This window comes from Vigna umbellata, chromosome 4, assembly GCF_029865625.1.
Source record: "Vigna umbellata cultivar VRB3 chromosome 4, Vumbellata_1.0, whole genome shotgun sequence".
Taxonomy (NCBI): Eukaryota; Viridiplantae; Streptophyta; class Magnoliopsida; order Fabales; family Fabaceae; genus Vigna; species Vigna umbellata.
In genome coordinates this window covers 16,894,287-16,917,368 of record NC_142168.1, presented here as the reverse complement: position 1 = coordinate 16,917,368, position 23,082 = coordinate 16,894,287, and the positions used below count along the sequence as shown (strand labels likewise).

At 35.1% G+C, this 23,082-nt stretch overlaps 1 protein-coding gene across 4 annotated transcripts; it reads right to left on the bottom strand.

The window, feature by feature from the left end:
* Positions 1 to 1,859: 1,859 nt before the first annotated feature.
* On the bottom strand, positions 1,860 to 22,663 carry LOC124847741 (sterol 3-beta-glucosyltransferase UGT80B1-like). Of its 4 annotated transcripts, XM_088111433.1 has the most exons (15): positions 21,732 to 22,663; positions 15,517 to 15,647; positions 13,463 to 13,699; positions 10,613 to 10,724; positions 8,459 to 8,476; positions 8,306 to 8,380; positions 7,831 to 7,894; positions 7,127 to 7,184; positions 6,836 to 7,013; positions 5,860 to 5,990; positions 4,927 to 5,029; positions 3,275 to 3,351; positions 3,019 to 3,066; positions 2,697 to 2,846; positions 1,860 to 2,255 (listed from the first exon to the last, which is right to left on the bottom strand). In XM_088111433.1, exons 1-15 carry the CDS (start codon positions 21,886 to 21,888, stop codon positions 2,052 to 2,054), a joined length of 1,743 nt encoding a protein of 580 aa, XP_087967559.1. In that variant the 5' UTR covers positions 21,889 to 22,663; the 3' UTR covers positions 1,860 to 2,051. The 4 variants fall into 4 exon arrangements, with proteins under 4 accessions (XP_087967559.1, XP_087967557.1, XP_087967560.1 ...); XM_088111431.1 differs by having other exon boundaries at positions 8,306 to 8,476; positions 21,732 to 22,662; XM_088111434.1 differs by having other exon boundaries at positions 8,306 to 8,476; positions 22,309 to 22,661.
* Between the last annotated feature and the right edge of the window lie 419 nt (positions 22,664 to 23,082).

Here is a 23,082-nt window from a genome sequence, read left to right as displayed (position 1 = left end):
TTGAAGGTCGAGTTAACTCAACTCAAGCTCAAAAATAGATTTGAGTTTAACGTTTTATCCAAACATAAAAATTGAAATCTAAAATATTTTAATCACTTCATCCATTCAAACAAATTCAAGTATTATGTATTTTAATTTTTTAGAATTCAAATATATTTGTTTCTAGTTGAAGCATGTTTATTGGTCCATTTCAATCTTATGAAAAGTAAAATGCTAACTAGAGTCTCTAATATCATCCATCAAGTTAAAATTAAAAGTTATGTCGAGAAAAGCTCTACAATCTTTCAACTTGTTGGATTGTTGACTGAACTTGGTATTTTCAAACTTCCATCATGATCCTCTTCACTTTACTCGACTTAACACTGGTGAGTTATATACCGTCGTGATAAAACTAATCAATCAATAACTAAGCATTCAACAATAGAAGTTTACCTCACAATTGAGTACCTAAAACGTAAGCAAAAATTACCAATTGCTCTTAGAATGATCTTACTAACAAACTCAATGCTAACAAGAATGACATTTCAATATTCGTTTATGAAATTTGTTTTTGCGTACCTTAAACCTTTCACTTAGAAGATATGCTTTTTCATTAGTCGAAATCACCTTGAGAGAATCTAAAGAACTATCAATACAAAGCATTTGTAATTCAAAACAACACTTCAACTCCTGACTTAAACTCAACTCCAGACTTAAAATCAGCTAAACTTTGAACCACAACATAAACCAATACAAAACTTCTATATTCTCACAGCACCAATATAATTTAACAATTATTTGACTCTATTCATAACACTCCTAACAATTGTTTTTCTTTTTATCTTCTTCATATAACTCGAAGTTTCAACTTAAAATTATCTTTATCAAAATTGTTTTGTTTTCTATTATCAATTTTTATAAATTGATGTTTACTTTTAATTAATCGCACAATTTGATGAAATTGTAGCCAAAGATAAATTATTATTATTATTGACTTAATTACTTCTCATCTTCACTTTTGATAATAGTTTCATAAATTATTTATTATGATCATTAGATTAAACAATACTATGATATATATATATATATATATATATATATATATATAATATATATATATATATATATATAGATATATATATATATATATATATATATTATTTTAGATTTTGTTTCAGCAGGCGTTATAGCATTCTTTTAGAAACATTATTTCAGGAGACATTATCATTTTTCTTTTATTTATTATTAATATAACCTGGTGTGAAAAAATATTTTTAAGTACCCAAATGTATACTTGAAATAAGTTCTCGGAAAGTTAAGAAAATGAGTTCAAAAACACATTTTTATATAGTTTTCCAATTTAGTTTCTGATTGAAAAATCAAACATAAATAAAAGAAATAAAATGAAAAAAGGTGAGAGAAAAAAATAGATCGCAAACAGTATCCCTTATTATCAAAACGACAGAAAAGGAAACACTCTATTCATCATAATTCACACGCTCATCTCTTGTCACTGTCCAAACGTGCTCACAGAATTAGGAACTTGTATCTGTACATATATACTGTCACATCACCCCCTAAGCAGTTCATAAAATTAGGAACTTGTATTTGTATCCGTATATATACTGTCACATCAACCCCAAAGCAACTTACAACATCTACCAGTAATCTATACCAAGTATGGATGAACATGTTCCACTAATTCATAGGACTCAATAAATACCCTTTCAAAGACAGTTTTGGCCTGAGAAGTTCTTTTATTATTATTGGGTAATTTTGATTATGATTAGTAGTAATTACTGTAAATAAACAAAAGGACTAAATTTTTATGCAAATGGACTATTCCATGTGCAGATGATTTAAATGGTTAACTTCAAAAATGAGATGCTCAACTTCAAGATTACTACTATTAGTCAAACCTCACAAGAAGAGATTTTGACAGAAATGAATGGAATAATATACTAAGCTAAACACTGCTTCCATTACTAAAAAAAGGGAAAACTCCTATAAAATATAATTATGTAATGAATAGAAGATAAAAAAGAATACTCAAAGTCAAAAAAGCAAAAAAACTATACACTCCCACAAGGTAAAGTGCACAACTTTGCTAGTTGGACAAAAAACCACTGCAATGGATTTGCATGGTCCTCCACCACAGGAGATGGAGATGGTAGTGGTAGCTCTGGTGGTAGATGGCGGTGAAACGCATCAACTGCAGCTGTAACACCGTCTTCATTCTCTATCAACTTTGCGATTGCCATTGCTTGTGCTTTTACCTGAAGATTTTTCATCCATTACTACAAAGACTTTGTAAACCAATAGTATTATTATATCATAATTATAAATATCCGAAGCCATGGGTTAAAAGTGAAAACAACTGTAAATTACATGTCCTTTAATGTTCATGCTTCCCCAACTATGTTTTTCAGGTTTGTTTCAATTCGTTATCAAGTCTTATAAGAATTTTGGTATATGCTATTACTTTCAACAATGTATGAAAACATACACACGCTCATTTCTGCATAAACAAGGTGTAGATAACCATCAATTAACTAGGCCAATCAGATTATCAAGTTCCAAAATTACATCAGACGAAGGACATTGATTGAAAAATCAAATCAAAGGGGGGTAAACGAGATTTTCCATATTTAAATTTAAGGATTATTCACATATTTTGGAATTAGGAGGGATGCACATTGCATAGAATTGGAAGTTACCTCTGGCTGGAGCATGAATTTTATGGCATTTGTTAAATTTTCAAGACTAAGCTGAGATATAGGAATTGGAACAGGTCCCAGCCCTCTCTGATATATTCTGTCTCCCCAAAAGAACTGATCTCCAAAGAATGGAACAATGGTTGTTGGACACTGCAAGTTATGGTATTGACATTAGTAAAAAAGAAGAATGAGAAAAAATAAAGTAAATATTTTTTTTTACAATGACCAGTGAAACAGTTAAAAGAAAATGCTAAGACATCAATACATATCCTTGAATTAATGAAAAACACTTCTTTTATGACACAATTGAACTGAACATTACCCCGGCCTTCAGTCCTGTAGCCGTTGTTCCAGCACCACCATGATGCACCTGAATTTGTGCCAAAAGATCCTCAGTTAACTATTTATTTTGTGATCAGACATGTAAGTGCATATTTCCTACCTAATCTCAATATTAAGAAAGAATCATATCCTAAAGACTGAGCTGTAAATCAAAAGGGAAATTCCCTCCGGGGGGCACTAAAGTATTTATTTTCTTTTTCAAAATCAGCCACAAGAAAATATAAATTGGAACTTACCAAAGCAGAACATTGGGGAAACAACCAGTCATGAGGGCATTCCTCTAGCACGAAAACATTTTCTGGAACTTCTGCCACTGATTAATGGAAAACATAATGCAAGTGAATATTCAATATCTAAAATGAATAACATATATATATATATATATATATTATATATATATATACACACACACACACACATATATCTTTGTTGTGCTTTGTATCTTGAAACTTTATGTTAGGATGGTTGGAGATCCTATATCGATTAGAGATACAACCAAATTATAATACAGATGTGAATACAAACTTCATGATACTAAAGTAGTTTTGCAGGCTTATATTCCACATTTTTAATATGATATCAAAATTTATCAATGACTTATCCTACCAATATTAGTTGGGCCTATCATTTCACCACCTTGGGTCTCTCCTTTATTCTCACGCCCAATGTCCTTGGCATTCAGGAGTGTGTTAGAGAGAGATCCTGCATTGTTTAGAAATTTGACTAAGTAGGTAAAAACTTTACTTTATGGAACAAGTCAATTTTCTAAGGCTGAGTTAGGATTAAATTTCACTACCTTAATATGTTATCAAAGTGATTTAGTGACTTGTTATGTTCGTAAGTCCACTCAACCACCAATTTTTTTTTATTCTTCTTCCTTTGCTTCCTTCTTAACCACAACTCATAGTTTGTCGGAGCCTTCTTCCTACCCAGAGATTGTCCTTGATCCACTTTGGCAACAAACTATGCAAAAGAAATTTTGTACTTTATATAAGATAGCTCTTCCTCTAGGAATATTAGCCATTGGCTCTCGGTGGGTGTACAACATTAAAACAAAGTCAGATAGGTTTTATGAGCATTACAAAACTCATTTAGTCACACTAAAATATTCTCTCAGAAATACGGTCTAGACTATGCAAAACCTTTTCCCCAGTTGCCAATTACTACCATTCTTACTCTTATTTTTGTTGTCTTTGTTACATGATACCTCGTACTGGGGTTGCTCATAATCCAAGGGAGGTGTATAAGTTAAGAAAGACTCTTTATGGTCTCAAACAAGTTCCCCATACTTGGTTTAAGAAGTTCTACATAGTTGTTGGATCTCTTGGATTTTGTTCTAGTGATTGTAACTCTGCTTTGTTTATAAAGACAACTTCTCATAATAGTATTATTCTCTCTTTATATGTTGACGCCATTATAATCACAAGAGGTGATGTATATGAGATTTCAGATTTAAAATTGTTATTGGCAAAACAACTTGAAATGAAAGATTTGGGTCCTCTTTGTTATTTCCCGGTGATTGAAGTTGCATAATCTTCGAAGAAGAAAGTATGATGTCATTATTTTAGCACAAACTCAGTCTTTCTAATAATCGTACCTCTAAGATCCCCCTATGTTGGAAAGTTTGAGCAACTTCAATTAAATTCAATTTGTTTTAAGCTGAAATTTAACATAATATCAAAGCTTCTAAGACTGTAGAAAATTCAAGAATTTTTAACCTGGTAACCAAGTAAGGGAAAGTAAATGGAAAAGAAGAATAACCCTATGATAGTGTAAAACATAATGTATTACAGTCATACAAATAGAGGAAAGGTATTTATATAGCAAATTATTATTTGAGAAAAAGGAAACAAATGGTGATAGAATGAAATTGAAGGAAAATACTTACAATTGCCTAGATTCCCCCAGCCCCGGTCAATAATTCCTCGTTGTCCTGTATCCTTCAGTGCCTCCACTATGACATCAGTAGTTCTTTTAGGATCATCAAGAGGCTAATAAAGTGAAAGAATACTTTCATTAGAGGACTACGGAATTTCATTCTAAAATTTTGATAATGATATACAAAGGTATAAATATGTCTAGTTTCTTGCTTTAGTGTATACCCGAAAGTGTTAATGGTGACAAGATAAATAATTAAACCGATTCTATTGAATAAATGCAAATCAACTCTAATATCAATATTCCAAATCAGCCAATAATTCATATAAAACACTAATTTGACAGGTTGTGAATTGCGAGAAATTTGAATATTTTTACATTAAACGGACAGAAGCACACTTTTTATAAGGCCATGAGGGCAAACATAACCTATAAATTCTTTCATGCAAAATCTCCACCACGCACATGATACGGATGCATGAGGACACATGTGAGATACCTTATCTTGGGTTGGATCTCATGATGAACCAAAGAAACATTTTTTTTTTTCAGTAAGTATTAGCAAGTATAAATATTACTTTTTACTAAGCTTACAATGTGTTTGTGTGTGTGTATATATATATATATATATATATATATATATATATATATATATATTATATATACATATATACATACATACATACATACATACATACATACATACATACATGTATATATATGTATGTATATACACGTATCTTATATTTTTAATTTAATTGTAATCGTGCTTCTTAGTCCATTGCTTTATTTTCTTTTGAAGAAAGCTTGGAGCTCACAAGATAGTAGTAGCAAATATTAAAACCCTGAGTGTAGATGTTCTCCAAACACAAAAGGACTAAACTGAAAAAAAAAACACAATTTGTTCATTTAAAGAGAATATCTGCAAGTGAAATTATCATACCATGCTCCCAAACCCAAAATATAAAGGTTTTGGTCCTTTTTGAATCCATCGGACAAAATCTTCTTGTGGTTGATACTTTGAGCCAAGGTTCAAGAAACAATAACCAACGACATCAACTAAGGGGCCCCAGTCTGCAATTTTTCAAAAGACATTAGTGCAGGGAACACACTCAGGACAGAAAGTAAAAGTGTAAAAGCTGTTTGTATAATATACTAAGCATTTCACGACAGGTATGGTTAGGTTTCGGGGAAAAGAAACCACTAAAACACTCTCACAAACACAAACGCAAGAAACAGAACAGAAAGAATCTAGGTCTGTATTAACCAAAGAATCAATGTACTAGTATATCGTCCTACGAGAGCTTAACCTCCCTCCTTCAGGCCAAAGCCTGTCTTTACACAAAAAATTCACTCAATACCCTACACAAAGTTTATGGAGCTCTATTTATAGCGGCTCTGACCCTCTCCCCCTTACAACAGAAACCTTCCCAAACCGAGACACAATATTTCCATTGTTCAACCGGTCGGCTCCTTTCCCCAAAGCCCTTAACCGTTCGGTCCTGCACCGTTTGGTACCTTCCTTCTCCTCTCGTACACTTTCCAACCCCTATCAGGTATTATGTAAAAACATTATCTAGAAATTATGTACTGGACTCAACATCATAATATGATCTAAACTTTAGTGTCAGATTGTCAGCCCCATTATAAAAATTTATATAGTAATGCGAAAAAAATGAACCAATTATTAATTACAACATAAAACTTAATATATCCACATTCAAACTATCCATCTTTAAGCAACTCCAAGTCAGAATTACTCAAGGACAGAAGCTACCCTTGACTGTAACAACTTATGGTTTATCTCATACTTCAATAACAAAAAGATTATTCACTAAAAAAATACAGAAGGATAAAATCAAAAGACTATGCTACTTTCTTAAGAAAACATTAAGCTACTGTCTAGTACCATTACATACCAGTTGGTTTTGGAACCACATGAGGACTCCACATATAGCCAGTAGGTAAATGATTAATTGATCCATTGTATATACTGAAGTATGCAATAGGAGCAAGCTTCAATTTTCTTTTCCTGAAGTCATTGATGAGTCCTCGTATTCCCCACCATATCAGTACATCCACAATTATATATGACAGCTGGATAAGGCAAGGACATATTGAAAGGGGTTTATAGGTAATAAGTCTAGCAATTTATTCACAAAAATCAATTGAATTCACATAACAGAAACTAATTTCGGCAAAGGAAATACCCAATAACCAGCACTTTGAGGAACACGAGCCAAAGGGTGTGAAAACTCATATGTTGGCCTGCCTATTGAAAAATTTATATGTAAGAAGCTAACTCGGAATTTTGAAATAATTATAAAAAATAGGTTTTAAAAGAAATAGCATCAACTTTTCAAGCCATTTTAAAACTTTGTAATAACAACTTCATGATTAGATGATAGAGTACAATAAATTTACACTAAGATTATATCAAAATTAAACCCTCAACACCCTTCTCTCTTTCAAAATGGCAAGTTCACTTATGAGAAATGTATTTTCATGGACTGGTATGTCAATGATGATCTGGCCTTCAAATATTTGCAATTAAAGATTAAAAGAATTCCCATTTTTATCCACTTCTATATTCTTTGATCTATGTATCAAACCGAAGAACATCTTTCAAGCGGACCCATTTTGTAGTCCTTGAAAGATAATGCACTTTCCTTGACCATTGGATAATAGGCAATTATTTGATAGGAAAATGTTGCATTTACCTGAATATTTGAAACATTATATTCTTGCTCTAATTTCTTAGAAGGTATGTGTGCTTGTTTTGAATTTTAATAATTCAAGTGAAAAATCAGGAAGTACACACTTCTATCTCTTCACCAAACCTTTTATTTTTTTCATATTTAAAGTGCTCTAAGGTAAAGTTTTTACTCAAAGGTTATAAACAATTTAAACTCACGTCCAAGGCATTGTGAAGAAGATGTGAAGGGGCACCCCGAGGGCTTCAGCAAGGTGTGTATGTCCTGCGAGACAAAACATAAGTTAATTCTATCTATTTTATTCAAAAGCCCCTGCACCAGACCCATTTACAAAAAAGAGCTATGAAACAAACAAACAAACAAGCATACTGTTGTAAATGAAAGGAATCTTCGCTAGGGGGAAAATGTAGTGCAATTCAATCACTCTCATGAATTTGAGAAAAACAATAGCATCGTTCTTCACACTTTTAAAATGATCGCCCTTGAATTTCAAAATTTAACTTTAGCATCCTTTTTTCCTTAAGAAGAATAGTAGGGTCCACTAAACAATTAATGCTAATATTAATTGAAGTAATACATAAGTAAGGGAATAAATCGAAAGATAAATCAATAGTAATCAAAGTATGAAACAATGAAAAACACAATGCAATAATCTGCTGGGTTCTAACAACTCACCACATGCTGTAGGATTGGCTATAATAGCCTGAGCTCTAAAAGGAATACCAGTTTCCAAATCAGGTTCTATGCATGCTGGAAGAAGAGAATCAATAATAGCCTTTAGCTGCTTTCTTTGGATAGATATTTCAGTTGGACCAGATGGGATTATACCTTTATTCCTCACCATATCTATTACAGAAATAACTCAATTAGCATACTTCAAAAACACACCCTCCTACAAAATTTAAAATACGTGAAGGCTTATTCTTGATTTGTATCTAAGATGAACCCCCCTAAGAATGCTTAAAGCACGAACAATGTATTGGCCCATCCTATCAAAAGTTCAAAGTCAACTTTTTATCTGAAGAATAAGTGGCAAGGATTGAAACAATGACAAATTAGTCATAAAGGCTCAAATATATCGCAAGGACCATCAATCCCAAAAACTTAAACTCTCAAACCACGGTTCATTACTAGTTTTATATGTAACATTCAGTGAAGATATACAATGAACAGAGAAAACAAATAAGACAGAAAAATGTGGTGCTTAGCAATGGTAAAATTTCTTGAGGAAGCCTTTTCTTAAGAAATAGATTTTAAACCTAACTCAATTCTATAAAACTTATTTGTAAAATAAAATTTGTATCCACCTATATAGTGTAAATTGAACTTATCTTTAGTTGATATGAAATTTTCAATACATCCTTCATTTCGAGATATTTTCACTACACATTTGAGAGTGGTCCAACATCAGTGGATAGTGTTACTAGATGTAATGCTGGTATGTTTTTTTTTTGGTAGATGGTAGATGGCCCTTGGCAATGACATGGATTTTTTAATACAACACTTGAGTATTTAACAAAGAAAACTTTTTCATCAGAGGCAAAAGTTTGAAGCTTAGGATTATAAAAAACGGTCAAATTACTTTCTAGCTAACTTTTTCAATCCCATTTTATTCCCCAATATTGCTTATAAAATACCAACTACTACAGATAACTTAAGAATAATTTCATCACGAGAAAGTGATTCTTAGACAATTCAAACAAATAAGATTATCATAAAATCGCTTTTGACCCCACACATCTAAACATAAAACTTAGTTCATATAATTGATTTATTTTAATCAATTATAGATAAATATATTATCGAAATAATCTTATTACTTTTGAAGCTAATCCGAGAACATGATTACTACAACAGTGTCAAAACTAGAAAACCACTCACTGTGAGCATTAGCTTGCTAAATATGGCAGTCATAATCTTGCAAATCTTTAGCTATTCAATGGCGGAGAAATAAATAAGAATGCCTTCAATTTTTTCATAATATCTTAGAGACAATAAGGAATTCACTCACTAGGATGATTAATTGTGTTTATAGAGTACTTTGTGTGCATTTGATAAAACATTTCATCTAGATAATAGATGAAACTAGTACATAAAATTTTGATAAAATTATTTCAGCAAGGTAGCCTTCTTAATAGCTTTTAGCTTATTTCAATACTACTAATAACTATTTCAAAATAACAAACCCAGATAACACTTATATTTTACCATCTTACCCTTAAAATAATAATAGGAACCCTAATGTCCAACACTTGTTTATGACTAAGATTTTTAGGTTGTTGCTTTACTGTTTTTTATTATTGATTTAATAACAAACTTGTTTATTATTGATTTAATAACAAACTTGTTTATTATTGTTTTAATTTTTTTTTTATTTTTAATAAAATATTGTTTTATTCACAAATGATAACTATTTCAAATTATAATAACTATCTTTTACACAAATATTACTTGAAATTTAACTTGTATAAAAAAATCGATTATAAAAAAATTAAAATAAATATAAATTTATAATTATTGAAAATATGTAATTACCTAATATTAACATTTAATTCAATAATTAATCATGCCCTTCTTTTTCATTTATAAATTTCAACTAGCTTTACCAAACAATTCTAGCATAATTTCTCAACTTTCACCTAGCTCTCAGTTTCAACAAGATTCTCAACTCAGCTAGGTTCAGCTTTTAACTACCTCTAAAGTTAATTTTATCAATAATTCGAAATAAAACCTGAAAATGAGAGTAACTCACCTTACATGTCAATTTTCTAGGATTTAATTAGCCTTAAACTCATACTCTAAGATAGTATAAAAGGCTATCCTAAATTCATTAATAGTGTCATCAACCATATTATACATGCATCAAGCCTGGTACTCCTAGACGAGAGCTAAAGAGAAGGTCTTGGCATGTTATGAACAAAGTATATACTGAAAATGAAAATTATTAGATACTAAGGGCAGCATTAAAAAGGAACCTCTTACATCTTGCCAAAGCACGAGGATCACCACCCAACGGATAGAAATCAACACCAGCACTCTTTACAAATGTGTCAAAATCAGCATGTGTTGCCAGCCTAACACGATGACCATAGTCCTGCAAAAAAGTGAGAATTCAGTAAAGCTAATGGTTTTGATATAAAACTCATTAACAGTAATTGGAAAATAATGATTTTGCAGTCTCTCAAATAAGATAAGTAGCACAAATCTAATGACAGCAATCAGGGGAATATACTTGCATCACAAAAACGTGAAAATGAATACAACTGAATTAAATACTTAGATAATATGCCATGCTTTTTTGTTACATTAACAATAGAGCCACTGGCATTTTATTGAAAGATACATACAGATGAGAAGTCAAGATCTATATGTAAGAAATGCAATGGTAAAATGGAATGACATAAGAGGGAAAACTTCAATGAATGTGAGTATATAATGTAAAAAAGAAGTTAATAATAATAAAGCAGTAAGGTTTAAGTTTAACTCAACTCTACAATACCAGCTCAATAAAGTGAAGTTTGACCTCACTTATGTACTCTAAATTGGTTTTACCTCTAGGTAATGTGAGATTTACAACACACTTCCTTACATTGAGAACATCAAGTGTGGGGCCAGATAGTAGGTTGTAGGATAGGCCTAAATCTCAATTAGGATAGTCCCTTAATGGCTCTAATACCATATCAAAGCAGTGGAATTTAGGTCTAACTCAATCCTACAAAAGAAGGTTTGTCCATACTTACATAATATAATTTGGTCTTATCTCTAGCTAGTATAAGATCTTCTACACACTCGCTCATGCCAAGGACATCGAGTGTGAGAATGAGGGGGACCCTATAACAAGTAGCATGATGGTCCCAAATCTCAACTGGGATAGACTCCAAATGGTTATGATAGTATATTAAGGTAGTGGATCTACTTTAACTTGAGATTCCACATTGGCTAGAATGATAGTAACACTACAAAGGTATTATCCTTCATTGCATTACTTGTTAATTGATGCTAGTGATTTAGCAAATTTTGCTAAGGCTATACGAGGGATGGCTAATAAGTGGGAGCTACCAATGAAAGATGATATTAAATCTCTTTAGAAGAATAAAACTTGGTCTTTACTCAAGATACCAGAAGGAAAGAAGGATTTGCAAAACAAGTAGGTCTATAGGTTAAAAGAACCTAGTAGCAACAGAAGATACAAGGTTAGACTCTAGCAAAAGGGTTTCAACAAAACCAAGGAATAGACTTCACAGGTATTTTTTCTCTTATTGTCAAGATGACTACCATCAAAGTTATCTAGAATGTTGTAATCGTAGAAAATCTTCATCTAGAGAAATTAGATGTTAAAATTCCATTCCTACATGGATCTAGAGGAAGACATCTTTGTGACACATACATACGGTTTTGGAGTATAAGGCATGGAGAATGTTGTACACAAGGTTCATAAAAGTTTGTATGGCTCGAAACAAGCATCAAAATGACATACAAGAAGTTTAATGAGTTTATGAGCAACTCAACACGTTGAAGACTAGAAGGATCTTGGTCTAGTATGAAAGATATAGCTTGACAACATATTAATTGTAAGGTCCAATAAGACGAAGTTACCATGTTGAAAAAACAATTGGCAAGAAGCTTTGAGATGAAGGATCTTGGTCCGGTCAAACAAATACTTAGTATGAGAATCTCCAAACATAGACTAGAAGGTATTGTGAAGTTGTCTAAACTTCAGGGCAAAGTTTCCCTTTCAACCCATGAAGCTAGGTATGTAGCTATCTCGGGAGCAACCAAGGAGATGATGATATGGGCTAAAGAACCTTCTCAAAGAATTAGGGAAGGAGCAAGATGATTCTCTATTATATAGTGACAATCAAAGTGCTATACGTCTTGCAAAAATTCAATCCTTCATTTTAGATGCAAGAGCATTGAATTAAAGTATCATTGTATTAGAGACTTGATAAGTGATGGAGATTTGTCATTGTTGAAGAACTCAGAATTAGAGAATCCAACTACTATGTTGTCCAAAACTACTATGTTGTCCAAGACTACAACGGATTAGTTGAGACTTCGTATTGCCTCAATTAGCCTTCGAGTATAATTAATGATGAAGGCACTACACTAGATGATGATGTAAATCAAGTGGAGAATTATTAGTATTGGAGAATTATTAGTATTGGAGAGCTTGGTTTTAGTCCCACATTGTATGATATAGTATTCAAGATATTGTTTTCTATATTGCTATATAAGTAACACCTTGTGAAGCTTTTAGGCACACCAAAATCAAATACTTACTCGTGGACATAAGTAGAAACATTGTGTGCCAAACCCATTAAGTTTTTGTGTCATTTCTTTTCTCTCTCATCTCTTTTTATCACTTTTCTCCTAAGAATGCTCATAAAGAACAGATATACCAAAACCACAACATCTAAGTTCAGGCAATAACAGGAAACCAATAACAAAGTGCATCATTCCCAGGAGTTTGTTCTCATTTAGGCATCCTATAAAGTAACGTACATATCAACAATTTTATTCATTCTGTCTATACAATAGAAACAAATTGTAAACCTGACCATGCTAAAGAATGGTATAAACCAAAGTCGGCCTATGGATAAGCAGTAAGGGTTTTATCACTGAATAGGGAGAAAGTAATGACCTCAAACTAAAAAGTCAAAAATACACCCATGTAGCACAAAATATTAGATTAGGTGGAAAAATTAACTTTCTCACAGCAAATTTGTTCTCAGAAAAATTTGTTCTCACTACAATAAGCAACAAAACTAATCACAGTTATTTGACATCTCTGCTCTCATGTGTACGAGGAAGAATTGGATGGAACAAACATGCCTGGAGTTTTTTTGCGATGGCCAGGAAAGGTTGTACATCGCCTCTAGTCCCAACCACAAGCATGACAATTTGTAACCATGGAGCTGATATTTTTGTTTCAGAAACAACACTTGCACTCGTTGTTGACTCTTCAAAAGATTGAAACTTCAACAATTCGGATACAAGAGGTGCATCTTTTTCCAGATCAACGTCAACAGTCCCATCATTTTGTATCTTTACAAGGTTAAGCAGCTTTTGCTGAGAAACAACATAGAAGTGTCGTCACCAATCAACAGAATTTGGCAACTCTAATGCATAAATCACAAACACAGAAATGTGGACAAGAAAGCTTCAAAGGCATGCAACTAAAGGTTTTCAAACGTCATAAAAGTCTTAATGCTTCAATTTTATCAGAAAAGGAAAACAAAATTAACACATTATACATTGACTGATGAGATATTATGAAGTATTAACATGAAGAGATAATATTTAACTAAATTTCAAATATTTGGATACCATGTTTGAAAAACTTTTCCAGCTATTTTTATGAAAAATGAGTTGTTAGCAAAATAAGCTAGATATTTGGGACAACAGCTGAAATTTAGAAAAAATTTCTGAAAAATAAATTGTTTTCATGAATTTGAAAATTTTTCAACAGTTGTTTTTTCCTATTCTGCTTAATACAGACATGTGTTCTAAAACTAGAATAGTAAGACAGGATTAGTAGTCAAGTAACCCCATTTAAATAAATCATAACACTGGTTTGAAGAAAACTGATCAAAGAACTAAAAACTGGTCAAAATCCAACAAAAAACTGATTTATAGTATATCACTGGAAAAAAAATTGATACATCTTTTTAATTTTCTTTCTTAAAAAGGATAGATCTAAAAAATTTGGCATGTTCATTTTTATATCAAATATAAACTTGTTATTAAATGTTAAGAACCTACAAAAGTAAGTTTTAGTTTTCACCATTATAAAGTTATGATATTATTAAACTGGTACAATCACAGTTAAACCATTCAACCTTAAATTAGTGTCTGGAAGGATTCTAGGATCCATCCGGTTATAAAAACATTGATACATTTAATTTTTATTACAAAAGAAAATAATTTTTTGTGTTGCATTCAAACAATGTTTATCATCTTAATACTACTTTGCAGTATAATTACCCAAAAAAATATTGATTCTAATTACAATCAACTACCCAAACAAATATTGATTCTAACTACAATCAACTGTAACAAATATTGATTCTAACCACAATCAACTGTAACAATAATTGATTATTGAAATAATCTAATTTTCAAAACTATCTAAAAACAAACCTTAAGCCACTATAAACACCACATATTCCTCAACAAAAAAATGTAAAACTGAGATTCAAATTGTGAATCACTAAGTTAACTTCACTAATGTGAGTCATAATCTGTATCCAAAAGTAAGATGCAGAGACAATATAAAATAACTTCAAATATATCACAATATGATATATAATATTCAGTGTGAGAATTATAAACTACACATGGACAAAACAATTTAATCACAGCTCTCATAAAATAACATGAATAGTTTTATCTATGTCAGCATAAAAGAATTGAAACAATAAAATATTGAAAGAGTACATGTGTTGAATAAGTGAGTGAAAAATAGAGTAACAAATAATCAAATAGGATAAGATCATAAGTTCACTTTCCATTCTTTTTTGTTTACCAATTTAAGCTTACTGATTTTTCAATTTATTTACGAGAATTGGTGAAAGGAAAAATAATGAATCATAGAATAGTGTGATATATATCCATGATACAAAATTGCATTGATCATGCAGTAAATATCTTTTATATGTATCAAATCATATGATTCAAATTGTGAATCATAAGTGTACGAAAGGTAAAAATAGCAATTGTCCAGATTTGCATCTTTGAAACAATATTACAAAGAACATATCAACAACTATTGATATATGGACATAACTTACTAAAATTTGAATGAAATGCACAATATATATATATATATATATATATATATATATATATATATATATATGCACACAAGATATAACATGGGAATCTACCTTCTCACACTCTGAAAGCCTGTCCACTATTAGGTCTTGCCTTGGAGAATCCCAAAATTCCATCATTGATTTAGGAAACAAAATCCCATTGTCAGCAGCAACAAGGAGGTTACTCTCAGTTCCAACAGGCCCTGGGATGAAATGGTCCAAACCTTTGTGAGCAAATTTCAACAATATAAAACATCAAATTAATCTTCAAAAGAACCAAGAAACAATAGTCAAAGGTAGAAGGCCTACAGCTTATAGTCATCCAATACACAATATAACCAAGTTAGGAGGTAGACAAGCACAATAACAATCAGACTAGGAGGGTCAGCCACATGAATCAGTCAAAGCCAATAACATATATGAAAAAGAAAAATTCCTTTTAAAGGTTAAAAAGCTTGAGGATTGTTAGGAATGAGAAGAGTTGGAGAGTTTATGAGAGAAGGAAGAGAAATTCTTAGTTAAGCAACCCAACTGCTTATTGCAGTTGGGAAGGGCGGGAATAACGGTTGTATAAATAGTGGAGGGGTTAGTAGTTAAAGGACTTTTGGTAGTTTGTTTGTTAACAGGATTAAGCCTATGAAAGCGGTTAAGCCCTTGTTCCTGTGATTGTACAGACAATACCTTTGTGAATAATATTCAGCTTTGTTTCCATTCTGGTATTCTTGGTGCCTAAGAGGTGTTTTAGAGGTTCTTGAATAGGTTTCTTAATCGGAAACCTATCAATTGGTCCGACCTGCCGGATCCCAATTGGAGGAGTGACGTGCACGCGTGATGGAGGGAAGAGTAGTGGCAGTTGAAGGTCAGTTAGAGGCGGTGGAGATCGCCGTGGCAGAGACAAAGGCAGATACGGGGGTTTTGAGACAAAACTACGAAGCAATGAGGCAGGATATCCAGGCGATCCTGAAGATGCTGGGGGATCGCAACCGCGATCCAAATGGAAATCGCCAAAGGGCCAGTGAGTTGTCCGTGAACGACAACAGTGGCGGAATCGAAGGAGATAGGGAGCGAAGAGGGGAAGGATATCAAGAAGGCCCTCCCAATTGGAGGAAACGGGTAGAATTACCGGGGTTTGAAGGGGCGACCCATTGATTTGGATAAGTAGAGCACAGAAATTCTTTGAGGTGCAGAAGGTGGCCGAAGACGAGAAAGTACAGTTGGTGTTCATCAGTATGGAAGGGTATGCAGCGTACTGGTTTCGCTTTTGGAGAGAAAACACAAAGAACAGATCTTGGGAAGGGTTGAAGAGAGCGTTGGTGATCAAATTTGGAGAAGGAGGACGAGGGTCCGTCTACGAGAGATTGGTTAAACAAGTAGGGGCAGTGAACGAGTATGTTAGGGATTTCGAAGTGTTGGTGGGGCAGACGACGAGGATTCCGGAGGAACAACTCTTGGGTTACTTTATGGCAGGGCTGCAAGAGGAGGTGAGCGATCTAATGAGGCCCCATGACCCGCAAGATTTAATGACTGCTATGCGTATTGCTCGGGATGTACAAAAGTTGTGTTCCCAATCGAAGATCGGTGGTGGACAATCGACCAAGAATTCGAACGTTTGGGGAGGGACAGCGAGGGTGGCCACAAGAAGCGAACTCAGTCGCGAGGTACAGGGACGAGGGGGGACCGCGGAGAGTGTGGGGTCGATCAGGCGTGAGACGACCCAGGGAAGTGGTGTTGCCAGGCCTAATGTAGAGGGAAGAGGAAGAAGCATCCGAAACTTACCCTATTCGGAATTCATAAAAAGAAGGGAAGAGGGAAGGTGTTTCCGATGTGGGGGACCTTTTAGCCCAGGTCATTGATGTCCAGAAAGAGGATTAAGGATGTTGATTCTGGCAGAAGAAGAGGAGGAAGATGGGAGTGAAGCAACGGATGAGATGGACCAGTCCTAGATGGAGTTATCAGCTTTTTCAGCAGGGGGTTGACGTCCCCTAAAACAATGAAATTAAGAGGAAGCATAGGGGGTCGAGAAGTGCTGGTTCTCATTCACAGTGGAGCCAGTCACAACTTCATACGCCAGGAGTTAGTGGAGGAAATGGGGATGACAATGGTTGATATCCAGCCTTACAGGGTCAGCTTGGGAGACGGCTATCAGAAAAAAAACACAGGGCTGCTGTGAGAAGGTGAAGATTGTGTTGGGCGAAGTGGAAGTGGTAGAGAGGTTCCACTTGTTTGAGCTAGGAGGGGTGGACGTAATATTAGGAGTGGAGTGGTTGGAGAAGTTAGGAGAAGTGACCCTGGACTGGAGTAAATTGACCATGGCGTACCAACAGCTAGGGAGGAAGGTAAGGATTCAGGGGGATACAACATTAGAAAGGAAGATGGTGGAACCGGGTGCTTTACTAAAAATAACCGAGGTAAAGATTTGGTTGTTGGTCTGGGAGTTTGGATCTTTAGATTCAAAGGAGGAAGGTGAGAACTGTCAGAGTTTAACAAGAGAACAAGGAAAAGAAATGGAGTTGTTGTTGAGCCAGTACAAGCGGGTGTTTGCGGATCCAGTGGGGCTACCTCCTGATCGTGGCATGGTGCATCACATACCTCTCAAAGAGGGCATGGATCCTGTAAATGTTAGGCCTTACAGGTACCCCCATGTGATGAAGGGGGAGATAGAGCAGCAAGTAAAGGAAATGCTCAAAACAAGGGTGATTAGACCCAGCCATAGTCCCTACTCAAGTCCTGTCATCTTAGTGAAGAAGAAAGACGGCAGTTGGAGGTTTTCCGTCGACTATAGGGCGTTGAATCGTGCCACGGTGCCGGATAAATTCCCAATACCGGTAGTTGAGGAGCTATTGGATGAGTTGAGGGGGCTTGCTATTTTTTGAAGATTGATTTGAAAGCGGGTTATCATCAAATCCGTATGGGAGAGCAAGATGTCGAGAAGACGGCTTTTAGGACACACCAAGGGCATTATGAATTTATGGTAATGTCCTTCGGCCTTATGAACGCTCCAGCTACATTCCAAAATGCCATGAACAACCTTTTCCAGCCTTATCTAAGGAAATATGTTTTGGTGTTCTTCGACGATATATTGGTTTACAGCACCACATGGGGAGAGCACCTTGAACATGTTGCTATTGTGTTGGCTACTCTAGAGCAGAACATTTGGGTGGCAAACCGAAAGAAGTGTGAATTCGGGCAGACTCAGATTAAGTACTTGGGTCATGCTATATCCTGAGAAGGTGAGAGCTGTGACTGAATGGAGCAGGCCAAAAACGGTAAAAGTAGTGAGGGGATTTTTAGGTTTAACTGGTTATTATAGGAGGTTTGTTAAAGACTATGGGAAGATTGCTAAGCCCCTGACTGAGTTACTGAAGAAAGGAGAGTTCTTATGGAATGAAAGGGCTGAAGAAGCCTTGCAACAACTGAAGAGGGCTATCACGACAGCTCCGGTGTTATCTTTGCCAGACTTCCAACAACTATTTCACATAGAGTGTGATGCCTCGGGTGTGGGCGTGGGGCGGTTTTGACTTAGGGGGGAAGACCCATTGCCTATTTTAGTAAGGCGTTATCAGCAGGGACGTTGAGCAAATCAATTTATGAGAAGGAACTGATGGCTTTGGTATTGGCCATACAGCATTGGAGGCCTTACCTGTTGGGGCAAAGATTTGTGGTGCATACCGACCAGAGGAGCCTTCGCCACTTGTTAGAGCAGCGTATAACTACTCAAAACCAACAGAATTGGATTGCAAAACTATTGGGATACGATTTTGAGATAGTATACAAAGCAGGGGCTACCAACCGAGCGGCGAATGCCCTATCAAGGGGGAGGAGGGAGACAAGGAGGAGGTAAAAGAATTGGGAGTGATGGTCAGGCCATATTGGCAGGACTTTGGCGAGATCTTAAGAGAGGTGGAGGAAGATGACAGGTTGAAGAAAGTGATGGAGGATCTTAAGAGGGATCCAAATACCCATCCAGCGTATACCATTGAGCAGGACAGGTTACACTATAAAGGAAGGTTGGTTTTGTCAACCAATTCCACATGGATTCCCAGGTTGCTAGCGGAGTTCCATGTTACGCAGACGGGGGCATTCGGGTGTTTACAGAACATATCGGAGGTTGGCCCAATCCTTATATTGGATTGATATGAAGAAGAGGGTAACTGAGTATGTGGCGGGATGCTTGGTGTGTCAGCAGCACAAATACTTGTCCTCTTCTCCTCAAGGACTGTTGCAACCATTGCCAATTCCGAATGCCATTTGGGAAGAGTTAAGCATGGATTTTATAGTAAGGCTTCCAAAATCTCAGGGATTTGATGCTATACTAGTGGTAGTAGATCGCTTGAATAAATACGGTCATTTTCTACCACTCAAGCATCCTTATTCAGCTAAAATGGTAGCGGAGTTATTCATCAAGGAAATTGTTAGGTTGCATGGCATTCTGAAATCAATCGTGAGTGATCGAGACCCCCTCTTCCTAAGCATTTTTTGGCAGGAGCTATTTAAAGGGCAGGGTACACGATTGAAAATGAGTACCGCATATCACCTCGAGACAGACGGCCAAACGGAGGTTCTAAACCATGTTTTGGAGGGATACCTTCGATGCTTCTGTTCAGAACAACCGAAAGGATGGATGACAGTCTTACCATGGACTGAGTATTGGTATAATACCAGTTATCAGGGAGCAATCCGGTGTACACCGTTTGAAGCGGTCTATGGGCGGCCACCTCCATCCCTGCAACGATTTATATCGAGAGAGTCATTGGTAGAAGCAGTGAATCAGGAGTTGCAGACACGAGATGAAGCTTTAAAGCAGATGAAGTTCCACTTGGAAAGGGCACAAGAGCTGATGGTAAAACAAGCCAACAAAAGGAGGAGACCCTGCAAATGTTGAAGTAGGTGATTGGGTATACTTGAAGATAAGACCCCATTGACAATCTTCCATGCCAACCAGACTTCACCCGAAATTAGCAGCCAGATTTTTTGGTCCATTTCAGGTGATTCAGAGAGTGGGAGCAGTGGCCTATAAACTTCAGTTACCGGAGACAGCACGCATACACCCTGTCTTTCATGTTTCACAATTAAAGAAGGCAATAGGGGAGCAGAGAGTGGAGAAGGAGTTGCCTCCAGACTTGCAGGCCGATGGACCCTCTTTTTGGCCCATCAGTGTTCGGGGGAGGAGAGTCACGCAGAGAGGGGAAGAGGACGTGTCACAGTTGTTAATTGAATGGCAGGAAGGAGGACAAGAAGGGGCAACGTGGGAAGATGAAGTTGCTATCAAAGAACAGTACTCTGATTTCAACCTTGGGGACAAGGTTGAACTTCAGGCAGAGGGCAATGTTAGGAATGAGAAGAGTTGGAGAGTTTATGAGAGAAGGAAGAGAAATGCTTAGTTAAGCAACCCAACTGCTTATTACAGTTGGGAAGGGTGGGAATAACGGTTGTATAAAGAGTGGAGGGGTTAGTAGTTAAAGGACTTTTGGTAGTTTGTTTGTTAACAGGATTAAGCCTGTGAAAGGGGTTAAGCCCTTGTTACTGTGATTGTACAGACAATACCTTTGTGAATAATATTCAGCTCTATTTCCCATTCTGGTTTTCTTGGTGCCTAAGAGGTGTTTTAGAGGTTCTTGAATAGGTTTCTTAATCGGAAACCTATCAAGGATGAAGATAAATTGATCAAAATGTCGCATTTAAATTTGTAAAGCCAAACAAAATATAAACTGGAAACTTTATACAACTGAAAGTTCCTCTTTGGATAAGGCATTTTACACAAGCAAAGTAACTCTAGACAGGACAATACAATGATAAATGCATAAAAGCAATGACTAAAGGATTTTCATTCATAAAGCAATTTCTAAATCTTTCCATTAATCCTATTGAACTCCTTTTAAATCCTTTCCCCTTCTCCACTTCTCAATCTCTGTCGCGCTCTTGTGTGTACCACACTTTCACAGACTCCTCCATTTTCAACTCTTCATTTTTTTTCCCTTGTCATGGTCAAATCCTCAAATATTATTACAGCTCTGCTACTGCCAAATTACTCTCTGCAAAGTTGAGTATTAATCGTTCAAAGCCAGAAAACCTTTTCGTTGTGACATCAGAATCTACCTTAAATATATAAAGAGTGCGCCAACCATACTTAGGCAAAAAAGTTAGTTCAAACAACTTAAAAGAGGCTAACAGACTGAAAACACTTTCGTTAACCTACTTTACAACAATTATAATGCCTATTGCACAGTCATCAACTGCCTAATAGGAGTCATAAAAGAATCCTTTCCTTGGGGCTAATGAGCACTTACCTACTCCAAGTGTAGAATTAACCTCTGAAGATGTAGAATTAACCTCTGAAGAATTCTGCTCCAAATTTTCACTCCAATTCTCTTCCTTCTCAGAAGAAGTTGATTCAAGCTCATCTCCAGATACGTTGTCAACTGTCACCAACTCGTCGTGTCCCATCTGACCAAGATCGTTCCTTTCGTTTGCAATCAAAACCTTCTAATGATTCTTTAGAGTTTGAACAAATATTCAATCCCATTACTAACCATCCCAGAATCTTGCCAAACGCATCATACACAAAAGATCAAATATGCATCACCCTCTGAACACACCCAAATTTACCACAGAAAACCAAACCCTCCTAACCTCAAGCTCATAAAGATTTGTACCAGTTTCTCCTTTTAACTATTCGTAAGCATGGCACATGGGCCTCTAAAAACCGAAACATCACTTAATAATTGAAAACTTTCTTAAAGAGCACACTTAGCCAGCTAGCAAAACCCACCAGTCATTTAAGCACAGAGAACGTTTGGTAAGCATAAAGTCAAAACTTTATGGAATTATAACTAGACCCAGATGAAGTATCGAGCTTGATTTCACCTTCAACACAAGAACAAGCTCCAACTTTCAACCCACGGCAGAGAAAACCCAGAACAAGAGTAGTGGAAAGTGCCCAGAAAGGATTCACAGCAAATAAGGGGAATGACACCACAGAAAGTGAAGAGAAAATTAGAAGACCAAAGGAAGCACAATCACCTCGCTCACTCTTCACACCAACCGTGTCACTGCCACAGCTTCAACTCCAGTGGCAATTACACATTGAGATGTGAAAATTAGAAAAGAAAAATAGAATGATTGAGAAGTTATGTCAATAGGTTTGATGTATTTGGGAGAAGGAAGTTAGTATCTGACACATAACAACAAAAATGGACTGCGAAATCCCAGGGAATCCAAGCACGAGTAGTCATATTAAGAAAGTAACCTTTTATATTGGTGGAGGAAAAACAAAAAAATATCTCCGCAGAAAAGTAAAGAAAAGAAACAAAATTTTATTATTATGTCAAATCAAATTTGTTACTCTAACTTTTTAACACGCATTAATTCATACTCACTAAAAAAAACACAGACATTGAACTATTTCTCGTATGTTCGACAGAGTCACTACAAATTCTTTTTTATCATATTGGGCATCCATGAGGGTTACATAACATGAAATTATAAATTTTTTTTTCAATTTTAAGTAATCTTAATTCAGTAAGATATATATTAAAATAATATTTTATGTTAATACAATTTTATTGGAGCACGTACCATTTCATTTTAAAGAAGGTAATTCATGTAGTTAAATAAAGTGTTTGTTAGGTGCTACTTAGT

Coding starts and splice junctions, on each gene's coding strand:
- LOC124847741 (XM_088111431.1), bottom strand. CDS start 21,888: ATGGGACACGACGAGTTGGTGACAGTTGACAACGTATCTGGAGATGAG. Junction 13,700..15,516: donor GGCTTTCAGAGTGTGAGAAG/GTAGATTCCCAT, acceptor GTTGTTTCTCAG/CAAAAGCTGCTTAACCTTGT. Junction 5,991..6,835: donor TGTGGTTCCAAAACCAACTG/GTATGTAATGGT, acceptor GAAAAATTGCAG/ACTGGGGCCCCTTAGTTGAT.